Source organism: Daucus carota, chromosome 2 (assembly GCF_001625215.2).
Source record: "Daucus carota subsp. sativus chromosome 2, DH1 v3.0, whole genome shotgun sequence".
NCBI lineage: Eukaryota > Viridiplantae > Streptophyta > Magnoliopsida > Apiales > Apiaceae > Daucus > Daucus carota.
In genome coordinates this window covers 37,975,499-37,987,703 of record NC_030382.2, presented here as the reverse complement: position 1 = coordinate 37,987,703, position 12,205 = coordinate 37,975,499, and the positions used below count along the sequence as shown (strand labels likewise).

General features: G+C 36.8%; 3 protein-coding genes across 3 annotated transcripts; 2 read left to right on the top strand and 1 right to left on the bottom strand.

Annotated features, from left to right (window-relative positions):
* The first annotated feature begins 2,272 nt into the window (after nucleotides 1-2,272).
* Nucleotides 2,273-3,711, top strand: LOC108209795 (probable aquaporin TIP1-1). The gene is made up of 2 exons (XM_017380911.2): nucleotides 2,273-2,742; nucleotides 3,218-3,711. The coding sequence occupies exons 1-2, from the start codon at nucleotides 2,359-2,361 to the stop codon at nucleotides 3,584-3,586; spliced, it is 753 nt and encodes a 250-aa protein (XP_017236400.1). The 5' UTR covers nucleotides 2,273-2,358; the 3' UTR covers nucleotides 3,587-3,711.
* A 1,841-nt stretch (nucleotides 3,712-5,552) lies between these two features.
* LOC108208469 (transcription factor FER-LIKE IRON DEFICIENCY-INDUCED TRANSCRIPTION FACTOR) lies at nucleotides 5,553-7,549 on the bottom strand. Its single transcript, XM_017378997.2, has 4 exons — nucleotides 6,937-7,549; nucleotides 6,652-6,849; nucleotides 6,365-6,544; nucleotides 5,553-6,278 (listed from the first exon to the last, which is right to left on the bottom strand). The coding sequence occupies exons 1-4, from the start codon at nucleotides 7,420-7,422 to the stop codon at nucleotides 6,180-6,182; spliced, it is 963 nt and encodes a 320-aa protein (XP_017234486.1). The 5' UTR covers nucleotides 7,423-7,549; the 3' UTR covers nucleotides 5,553-6,179.
* Nucleotides 7,550-7,674: 125 nt separating this feature from the next.
* LOC108208324 (disease resistance protein RLM3-like) lies at nucleotides 7,675-11,593 on the top strand. Its single transcript, XM_017378841.2, has 2 exons — nucleotides 7,675-10,940; nucleotides 11,049-11,593. Exons 1-2 carry the CDS (start codon nucleotides 10,492-10,494, stop codon nucleotides 11,539-11,541), a joined length of 942 nt encoding a protein of 313 aa, XP_017234330.1. The 5' UTR covers nucleotides 7,675-10,491; the 3' UTR covers nucleotides 11,542-11,593.
* Nucleotides 11,594-12,205: the final 612 nt, after the last annotated feature.

The window sequence follows — 12,205 nt, the reverse complement described above, 5'->3', positions numbered from 1 at the left end:
CTGAAAATTAGTTTGTGTATGAATGTGTACTAAAAATCCAATAATTAAATACGGTCAACTCTTTCTCATCATGTACGGTAAGGACTTAGAGGGTGTTTGTCTAGAATTACAATCCAAGCTATAAGTTATTTCTGATTTTAAGCTTAAATGTGTATTTGTTTGTGCAATAAATCAGAAGTTAGAAATCAGTCTAAAGTCAGAATTAAGTCAGAAACTGACATAAAATCAGAAGTTAACTTGAAGTATTTTTTCAGTGACTAAATTTCTTTGATAAAAATTACTCCAAAATCATATGTTACTCATAAATCATTTTTATTTTTATAACTTAGAAGTCATTAGTAAGTTAAAATTACCCAAATAGATATTTTAAACTCTCATCTTACCGGTTAAGCCACGTTAAGTCGTAAGTCACGTTTGAAATTACACACCTAGAGGGGGGTGAATAGGTGTTATGGCTAATATGACCGATTTTTAATGTTACCGAATAGTTAAACTGTCACAGACAGCTTGCTGTTAATTTTCAGAGTAAACAGTCAGCTAGCTAACAATGCAGATGCAATGCAAAACAGATATAATCAGTAAGCTAGCAACCCAGAGAATTTTAGCCAGGTTCGACCCCTAATCCTATTGGTCTACGTCCTGGTCCCCTACCAACTGGTAAGATATTATATTATTAATCAAGAATGTTAACGATTACAAGATTCAATAATATAACTCCCTTCAACCCTTGTTCCTGTTATCAGCTTACTGAAACCCCTGAACCACAAACCAAAAGCTCTCCAAAACCTATACTTCCCAAGTATACTCTTCTAGCTAACTAGTCTCCTTGTTCCTTATTTCACAAGCTGGATACACAGCAACAAAACTTTACACTTTGAACAATACAATGTATGAGTGTAATACAACTGGAACTATGAACTCAATATAGATATATAATCAAATGTAAGTACTAGAGCTCAAGTAAAGATTTTGCAATGAAAGTGTTGTATTTTTCAGAAAGCTTGAAGTGTGCTCTTGTGCTTCAAAAACGGCAACCTCACTTCACTATTTATATACAACACACCAACGGTCAATTTAGCAACAAATTGCAACGTTCTTGTTCTATACCAGAACTTACGATTAATTTGTTCTAAGTTGAACGTTAGAAGATCGTAGGTTTACAGAGTAAAACAATTCTGAACGTTGTGTACATATATCAGTAAACATTTATATAAAAACAACCTTTTAGAAACCAAATAGGAGTTGTTAAAGATAAGTTTGAATAAAGATAAACTCTCTTATCTTTCAGGAAATCGTTTTTGTTTAAAACTCTTATTTAAAACTGAGCTCTAATATTTATATAAGTCATATATAAACATTAAAATCCTTACAAATCGATTCCTAGTAAATCTACTTGATTTTAGGACTTCATCATTATCTGCTTACTTTCCTGTCAGTATGCTGTGAGCCTGCTGATAGTCTGTGAACTTCTCTGTAAGCTTGCTGACAAAGAACTATCATGCTTAAATCCTGAAAACTGTTAGCACAGATATAATTTTTTGATAGCTCACTAACAAACATCAGTTTTATGCTATTAGCTTGCTGGCAGTGTGATCATCAAAATCTTGAAAGTATCGACGTTAAGTCATTAGTCATAAACTCAGCCAAGTGAGCACTTAATTAGATGCGAGATCTAATTTGATATTTATATATTTCAATTATTTATCGAAGATTCGGCGAGAATTTAACTCTTCTTCCTATGTATTAAAATGTGAGTTTGAGAATTTGCACGAATCTAATTCCTATTCACATATCTTGTCCTACTCTTTTTGTACTGTGCGAGCAACTCTCGTGAAACATTACCCCTGTCCAAAAAGACCATGTCAATCAATTCTTCTGTGCCGACCACTTCTCATGTACACAATTTTACATGATTGCTATTTTTTCTTTTTGAAATAATTTACACAAAGTAAAAAACACATTTATATTTTTCGGTTCTAGACAATTCCAATCACACTTATTGAACCTCAAACCATAATAAGTGCCCACCTCTAGACAACCATTCCCTTGTATCCCTCTGACGTGTCCCTTATCCGTAAATGACACGTGTCGGTTTCTCATCATTTTGGAGGTGATGCTTAGCTGTCTTCACAGGTATGGTCCCCTTTCCTTTCCTCATTTTAATCAATCATACTAGTGTTTGTATTTCTTATACTATTGCCTTCAACCGGTAACCGGCTATAGCCGGTCACCAAACCCCATTCCACTTAGTATATAATTGGCTAGCCAGCTCTCATGCAATGCAACACACACCCTTGATCACACACCAAGTCACTAACCCTAGCTAAACACAGCAGCTAAATTCTTGAGTTTCCGGCCATGCCGATCCACGAAATCGCGGTAGGGAGGTACGACGAGGTCCGCCACCCGGGCGCCATCAAGGCGGCGGCGGCGGAGTTCTTCAGTACCCTGATTTTTGTGTTTGCTGGCCAAGGCTCTGGCATGGCATTCAGCAAGCTCACTGCGGGTGGTGCAACTACTCCAGCTGGCCTTGTGGCGGCTGCGGTGGCTCATGCATTCGGGCTTTTTGTCGCGGTGGCTGTCGGAGCTAATATCTCCGGGGGCCATGTTAATCCTGCTGTCACGTTCGGAGCCTTTGTTGGTGGAAATATTACTCTGGTTAAAGGAATTCTCTACGTTATTGCTCAGTGTCTTGGCTCCACTGTCGCTTGCCTTCTCCTCAGTTTCACCACCGGTGGCATGGTGAGTTTATATCCCCTTCTATTTTTCTTATATCGACTTTAGTACAAAATATTTTTAAATTCTTAAAGATTATTTAGTGATGGGGACACCTCTATATTGTAATAAATTTTAAAGTACACGGTAGGAGGAACACGAGGACAAAAATTTAAAGGGGTTAGGTTGAAGATTTGGTATATCGTGACTTCACTTAGCACCAGATTATTTTATAACCGCGTTTTGAAGATCCTGATTTATTAAAACGTTTTTGATAATCTATGATTTTAACAAGTTCTTGATTTATTAAAATCTCTCATAAATTTTCAATAAATCATAAGCCCATCAACCGATTAGTCTTGATTTTCGATTTTCTCGCAATCATGTTTTATACTAATTGAATTAGACTTAATTATTTATGACCTGTAACAAGAGGTCGAGAATTCGAGTTTTAGTAAAAATGTACGGAATTTTCTAACACCAGTGAAAAACTGTTTTGCAGCCAACATCAGCCTTTGCATTGTCGGGCGTGTCAATATGGAGCGCCTTCGTGTTCGAGATCGTGATGACATTCGGACTAGTTTACACCGTGTACGCCGTCGCCGTCGACCCAAAGAAGGGTGACCTCGGAATCATCGCACCCATTGCAATCGGTTTCATTGTGGGAGCCAACATTCTAGCCGGCGGTGCCTTCACCGGGGCATCCATGAACCCTGCCGTCTCATTTGGGCCTGCTCTGGTCAGCTGGGACTGGACTAACCACTGGGTCTACTGGGCCGGACCTCTTGTTGGTGGCGGCCTTGCTGGAATCATCTATGAGCTTATCTTCATCGGTGGCAGTCACGAGCCATTGCCCACCACTGATTACTAGATAGTTGTTTTTATTTCGGTCGATTAATCTCGTTCTCGTTTGTATTTATTTAGTCCGTTTTCATTTCGATTTCCTTCTTGTGTTTCTTCCTGATCAATGTTGAGCTATCTATCCCGTGTCATTTATTTCTTCAATTTGCAATCATCAACTTTTCTGTAAGCATTATTGTCTTTCGATTAATAAAATTTTCACCGCTTAATTAGTATTGCCTTTGTCCGGTTAAGTTTTTAACGTTAATTTTTGTCACGCATCTGAGACTCTCATAAAATATAATTTTATAATGTTTTATATAATATCTTTTTCTTGAATAAAAGTTTGACGCGTAAATTTTTATTCAAAAAATAAAAATTAAAAAATGTTATGAAACTATCTTCTACAGAAGTCTCAATATGCGTGCAACAATGAACGTAAACCAGTTTGGTGGAACGAGAATTGTTGTTTGGATTGATAAATCGTTTGTACTGTAAAATATTATAATACTTATTTAAATTATATTTTTGTAATATATATTACAATTTTAAAAGTAATTCGGAGATGTGACAAGCATGCTGTTTTCGTTTTTCACGTAGCAATCAATCAATGCCGAACGTCGTAACATGGAGAATGTGCTAGGTAATATTCGAAACGAAATAAAGAAAAAAGATAAATGTGAATATAACAAAAGGTAACAGGATGGTGGGCCGAAGGATGGAGCAAGGAGAGATGGCAATAATAGAAATGGGTCCAGGAATAGCAAAAGCAGAATGGGGTGTCACGTCTGGGCCCATCACCCATGTGTTTCCAGGCATGCACAATACTACTAGTTTGGACAGACTGCTAAGCTTATCATACGTACAGATTTTCAAACACTCCGAATCAAGGAGTTTGAATTTTTTGTCCATCACTGCTGCTACTTGAAAGTGTTACTGTTTTTGATTAAATTCCAGATTCTTCAAGAGATGGATATCACCCTGGGCGTTAACGAGGCAGGGAACTAAAAATAATGTGATTTCAAGTCTCGGCTCATCTTCAAGATGTTGGGGGCTGTTTGGAAATCTTGTTTCCGATATATGATTCATATCAATAAAATCAAAACTTACTAAAAATACTTAAACAGAATAGGAGCATATAAATAATGCTGCTGTAGTGCTGTTTACCAAAATGAACATTGTAAAACTTGCGAATATACTTTGATCTCCATATGAATATGACCACACATACTTGTGGAACATCACATTATTTACATATGTAACAAAATTTTGAAAACTCTAGATTTTGGGGCAAGGACGGAGCCATAATAAGTGTAGTGAGAGTACTTGTCTCGGGTAAATGTTATAGAACATTTATATTTAATTTGTTGAAATTTACGGAACGACAGCTTTTGCCCATAGTTGAGGTGTGTGTTCCCCTACTCCCTCTGCTCATGTTTTTTGTCTCCATAAATTTAAAATCTTAGATCCGTCCCTGTTTTTGAGATAGCTGCGTCCGGAAATATTTAGTGGAAGAACTAAGAAGAATGTTACAGGCGGAGTTCAGTGGCAGCACCATCATTGGACATAAAATCCTAGATCCGCCCATGTCACATAACGATGTTTTTTCCTCCTTGGTTTAGAATTTAGAATGTTTGATAACTCGTGCCATAAAAAAATGGGATCAAAAGCACTGTGTTTCTATGCAAATGTAGAAAATTGTTCTGCTTGGCTGTTAAATTAATTTTTACAGTATGTTTGCGAGTGTTGAAAGATATTGGTACTGAACTGTTTATCTTAGTGAAGGACCAGGGATGTCACACCCTTCTCTTGTTGTAGGGGACTCTCGCAACTGTGCTTGTAATTAGCGGTGATACTGATTGTTTTTCATCTTACGATAGGAACAATGCTGACGACGGATATCACAAGCCTCTTCTTCTATTCGGCAACTCTTGAAATCTGAAAACTTTTTTTTTCTTGGAACAGTGCTAATATTTAAGAGAAATATTGGTTGAGTTGGTGAATATTATTCAAAGGGGCTGGCTATTTTATCTTGAATCAGAATTTTTTGACAACATATTACTACAAGCAGATATGATAAAACTGGCAAATAAGGTGTACTACACAAGCCTAACAAATTAAGCAGGTGTAGGCAACATTTAAAAGTAGAGCAGCCAACCAAATATGTTACTCCCTCCGTCCCAGTCATTTGTATACAAATGGCTGGGACACGGAGACCAAGAAATTGTGTAAAAAATGAGTAAAGTTAGATGAAAAGTAGGTATAATGGTGGGACCCATTTATATTTAATAATAGATTTGAGATAGTGGAGGAAAGTAGTGGGTGTAATAGTGTTTATATTATTATAGAATAGAGATAGTGGAGGAAAGTAGTTGGTGTAATGATATTTTATATTATAAAAATTTACTACTTTTGGAATGTATACAATTGATGGGACGTCCCAAAAAGGAAACTGTATACAATTCACTGGGACGGAGGGAGTATGGCATACACAGATTGTGCTAAATTAGGCCCATAGTGCATGGCCTGACGTGTTTGATGGCCAAATTAATAAGCTTGGCCAAATGGTCGACAGTGCACATGACGCCTGCATCAAACTTGTAATATCGAGTCCAGAGCTAGACCTACAGAGGTTGTTTTAAATCAAATCCTTGGTTAAGAAATGCCGCAGCTACCCATAGCTTCATATTTGGTGCATTCATGTCAGATTCGACTTCTTTGACCTGGTTTTTCAACATACACAGTTTTAAAAGAGCATGTAGGGTAAATTGTGCTGAGTAAAATGTTTTAATAGAGGGGGGGAACTTACGTTCAGATTGAATGTGAAATGAAAAGTATCAGTTTCATTTTGAGTAGCCAAGTTGGAAGAATGAAGAATGAAGGTGGATAACGAATCAAGAGCTTTGTAAAGCGAGGCTGCGACTCCATGACCTTTGTTGGACACTACTCTTACATAATATCCATTCTCTTCCACTTGACACACACTTATCTGCATTTCGATTCAAAGTTGAGTTTTAGAAATGTGACACATTTTTATGCGACTTTCGTAGCTTAAAAAGTCCTAGAAAATGATGCGGAGTAATAATTAGAAATAACCTGCAATATTATTTTAATTGTTGGATAGAAGTCTGCAGTTCGAATCTTGTTTTCATTGTCATTTATGCCTCCTTGTTGTCTCTCCATTCTTGTTAGTGATGACTCCAGGCTTGCGACTTCAGCCTTTAACTTCTTAGCCTGTTTTTGCAAATCTTGAACATATAGTGCAGCATCCCCAACTATAGAGGCTTTATCCATCTGCATGTATCATTTTACACATTAAGTTTCAGATGATATGGACTAATAACAATATCAATTTTCTGATGCAAGACTTAAGCACCTTACCTTGGTTATATTGGGAACTAAAGCACGTAATGCATACAGCTTGTCCTTCATCCGACTTCTTCTCCTCTGTTCTTGAACTAATGTTCTTGTCCGGTCTCCCTTTTTGCTCCTCTTTGGCGCAGACGTAGTTGTAGTTGTCATTGTCCCAGAAGAATATTCGCATGCATCTTCTGCTTCTTTCAGTTCATTGCAACTGTTGGGCAAATTATTGAAAAGAGAATGTGGATCAGAAAATGGTGTTATAGGGGGGTTATCGACATGATCATATGGAAGTCCAAAACTAGGTTCGAACTGATTAATAACTAAACAGCCATTAATGGTATCACAATCAAGGAAATTGTGACAAAAATGAACGTCTGGCTGAGCAGTGTCGCCTGTACTTAATGAAATGAAACGCGCTAAATTTGCTTCATCAACTAAATCAGCTAAGCAATAGGCCTCTTGAACATTCCCCATTGGATTTTCAGATGAGCCTGCTCTCTCCATTAGCGTATGTCCAATGGCGAATGCTCTGATCTGCCTGGCCAGTACTACCACTACTGCTACTTATAATATATGCATCTGGTGAATGTAGTTAAAATGATTATTTTAGGTGTGAAAGGAACCTTCTTTCTGGGAATTTCATTAACAATGTAAGAGGGTTAACATTATGTTTCATAAAAACAAATTTGTCGATTAAATAAACAAGATGTCGGTCTCATCATATTAACTTACATAGCAGCCTTGTTATTTTAGTCCTGTAAATTAAGTGAGAGGATATCTTGTTGCATCACTGATTGATTTGCAGATATCCGCATGTATTGCTTGGATTGGAGAAGTAGCTTAATAATGCTGGTGGCCTGGTAAGTACTTATCTATATGGTGCTTAAACAAATATTGCAGGACCTATCTTCCTTTCAAGTGTATGAAATATTTACTTCATTTCTGGACCTGTGAGTTCAAACAGATTGGCTCTGAGATTTTCTTTATAAAAAATACTCCATCTGTTCCAAAGTACGACTATTATTTTGGAATGGAGGGAGATGTAGGATGTTACAAAGTACAAACACCCCCTGCCCGATGTCCAAACTCACAACTGAATGCATAATGGACCCAACCACCCACCACGGGTCGGCCCAAAAGTACTAGCAAATTGGTATATATTAATTATTTGCTTGTGCTTATGGAGGCCTAAATATTCTTTATCTAACGATGTGATGTTACATTTCATGATATTTGTTTCCGAGTCTTTAATAGGAATTCGTGACGATCAACTTAAGCATGGATTCGTTGAACAAGTTCAAGCTCAAGATTTTGTTGGCATCGGAGCATGTTGTATACAGCAGGTTCTCGGGCTCGTTGACTTGTGAGTTATAGGTACTGTAAAATTGATCTAGATCCCAGAATCCAATATTATAACAGTTGATTAGTTTTCTATGGTTTTACTTCTCAATTCTCAACGCTCAGCAAAGTCAATCAGTGATTCCGATTCCAGTTAGATTAGTACTAATAACTAAGGTGGTGATCTTCATTAAGATTAGGACAGAACCAACCTAGCTCCACCAACTGTTTTTTAATATTAACGTCAATGATTTGTTTTTCGATTTTCCAAACAGCTTCCTGCTCAGTTTTTTACTATACCAAATGCGAGCCAAAAGACTGCGTGTGAATGACACCCGCAGGATAACGCTAACACGTTCCCTATTCTCCTAATCAGCATACTAATCCATAATTAGCACTACTTGTCTCGAATGTAACTCAGGCTATGCAACCACATCTAATGTTGGTGATTAGTGTTAGGAGTTGTCTCATATCGGTTATGAGAGGGAGAGGAAGCTAGAACATAAGCAACCAGAAGTCCAGAACAACTCTAATAACACGAGGCCCAAATTGGACAACATCAGTTATGCCTCGCTTAGCTGGCCGACCCCGGGATGAGGCAGGTGGGCTTTGAGCCGGAGAGAAGTTAAGATTTTCTATTTTAGACCTGTTAGATGGTTTAAATTTAACTATTTTAATTAATTGTGATGAGTTTGATGACAAGTTTATTCTCATTTTGCAAGAGAGTTTGATGACAATCTTAAAAATACATAGAAGAACCATGTATTGTAATTTTTTTTATATCCTAGAATTATGACTTGCGTATATCTTAGTAGTCTAGCTCTTTTTGATTGTTTTAGTGAAAACAAGACGTTGTAAACGATAACATAAGAGTACTTAAGCAGACATGGATGATCAAACATGAAGCCCCCGGCTCAACAGAAATCTTCCCATACTTGCCTTTGATTTCGAGTCCAAATTTTCGAGTTTCAGGTAAATTTTGATCCGAAATTCGGTGGATCGGATTCAGGTTTATCAGATTTTTTCGAGTCCGGATCTTGTTAAAAAATTTGAGTTTGGATTTGGAGATCGAAGAACACAGTCCAATCCAATCCGTTGCCATCCCATGTTAACAAACAAAATAATTTGTGTGCAAGTGCATGTGTTTACTGTTCAATATATTTTCTAATAAACTGTTGATATCCCTCTCTGCCAAATATCATTATACTTCCTTCTTTGTTGGAGAATCAACAGACCTCCACTCTAAGCCTGAATTTTGCCAAGGACGTTCAGCCATTCATGAGGTACTGAATTGGTCAAGTCAGATGACATTTTTGCTGCTCTGTCCCAACAAGAGTCTGATGATTTTTAACGTAACTCAGCTTTAAAGCTTATAAATTTAAAATGAAACCCAAAAGAAAACTTGAGGTATGATTTCATACAGAAGATGTATTAGCTAAGTAAAAGTTCACCAAAGGAAAAAAAGGGTCTAAAGCCAAATCAAACAAAAGAACAAACAAGAATGATGGGAATGTTTTAGACTTACTTTTGTGAAACAACTTAGAGTACTAAGTTTCATTACGATTGCTTTTGAGAAAATGTATTTCATTTCATATTTTGGATTTCAATTTTTATGATATCAGGTGTCATTTCAAATTATGAGTTTTATATTAGTTTTTGAATGTCCTCAATTTAAATTCAAATCCAACTTTTTTTTGTGTACCCAAACATGTCATTTTGATTGTATCCAGAAGTTCAAATGAAACTTAAGTTCTCAAACAGGTCATAGAAGAATCAATAGAGTGAATGAGAAAAATCAGGTGATATTGGCACTCTATTACTTAACTTTTGCATAATTTTATCAGTAACAAAAAATGTAGGCAATTTGGCACTGCTATGGCGTTTTTAACATACACGTTTGGTAACTGCAGTCTGCAGCAAATGGGAGAAAGAAAATGAACATATCTATTCGTTTAGAAAAACTTTTGGTGAGAAGAACAAGAGAGAACGTATCGGTAGTGTATGCTTTGTGCATACCTCTGATTCTGTTGTTCGGTATATGTCTAGTTTTGGACATTTGTGCAGGCCCTTGTTTATTTTTTTCTATTAACGAAAGTACTCCTTAAATGTGTTGGCGAAGATTTTGTACTAATTTGGCGATTTGTGTTGAGCATCTTATGATGGAGTTCAGCTATAAAGTGAAAGCCAAATCTTCAAACCCTTATAATAATTTAACTGTAAATGAGCTAAATCTCCATGGCTAACGAAGCTTCATTTTGTCATGTCTTCTTGAGCTTTAGAGGGGAAACTCGCAACAAATTCACATGTTTTCTCTACGAGGCCTTAAGAGCCCAAGGGTTTGTAGCCTTCATGGACAAAACTGATATACGTGTTGGAGACGAAGTAAGTTTGACAATTAAGGAGGGGATTAGAAACTCTATGAGCGCCATAATTGTATTCTCCAAAAATTATGCGGACTCTACATGGTGTCTTGATGAACTTGTACTCATCCTTGAACGCAACAGAAACTCTAGGTATTTTATCCTTCCCATTTTTTATGAGGTCGAAATACGTGATATTAGGCACCAGTTGGGTAATTATGGACTCGCGCTGGAAAAGCATAAGGCGAGGCACAATGACAAGATTGAGAAGTGGAGAGAAGCTCTGGTAGAAGTTAGTAACATATTTGGCGAGCATGTAGAGGGGTAATTTTTCTCTTCCATTTTCTGCAACTGATCCTCTGTTTCATGCTACATTAAAATGTTCTGCTCTTGTTACTTTCTTACACAAGTGGTGATTGTTACTACTATCAGATTACAAAGCACATTCATCCAAAACACCGTCAAATTGTTTAGAGAAAGATTGGCCGCTAAGTTCCCAGAATGTCGCCTCCCAACTCAACAAGTTCCAGTTTTACAAGGCAGTTCTTCATCGTCCTCCTCGTCAAGACACGAGTCATCTGAAGACAAGATTATTCTGTACACAACTACTAGTGTTACCGATGTTGCAGGTGCATTAAAAAAGATTTTGAGAAGTGGAAATGTTGTATATGAGGAGAGAAACTGTTCAATTGAGCCACGGTATTTGAGAGAGCTAAAAGATCTGGTTGGAAATGACAAGGTAAGGTTTCCTATGGTGATTGTGAATGGGAAGGACCTGTGCGGAGAAGAAGAGGTCGAGGGCTTTTATGATGCCGAAGTTAAACAAAAGCTTATCGGATCACTGATGTATCACTACTATTCACAAAGATTTGCGAGCCACTTTCAAGCTACCATGTCAAATGCAATGTTTCGTAGATATTGGTAATGTTAAAACATCGTGTTCGTGAATGAAAATTGCATGATCATCACTTTGACGAGATCCTAGTTGTGGCAGTAACTCGAGGTTACCTTTTGAATTTATGACATTTTCAACTTGGAAAACTTGAAATGTGCTTTGCTCCTGCTGTTTAACTCAAGCTTGTGCAAAAATAGGCCAGTATCATGTTAATATGTTGTTGAAGCAGATATATCCGATTAAGCTCATAATCAAGCACTTTTTAACATCTTCAAATAAACTTTTAATTTTAATATGAAAATCTCATGGATAAATACCGGAAATAATATCCAGTATATCAGATTTTGCTTTCTGAATCCCTGATTAGTCACTTTTATCAATTAGTTGCGTTGTTCATTATTCTGATTGTATTTTCCTAATAATGTATCAATATGATGACATGTGCTAGTTTTTTCTTACGAAATTTATACTTGTGACTCTGTTATGTGCCTACATCGTATTCTTACTTTGTGAAATCACCATCATCTGAGCAAATCTTTGATTTCATTCCTGTAAGAAGTGTGGGTTTCCACATCCATATTTATTCTTGCACAGATTTGGGATCAGAATGATATTCTTCAAGAGTGAACCAAAATCATTCACTGCATTCTCTACATTGAAAGAAATTTATGTTCGCGTATCAAAAAATGGAAAG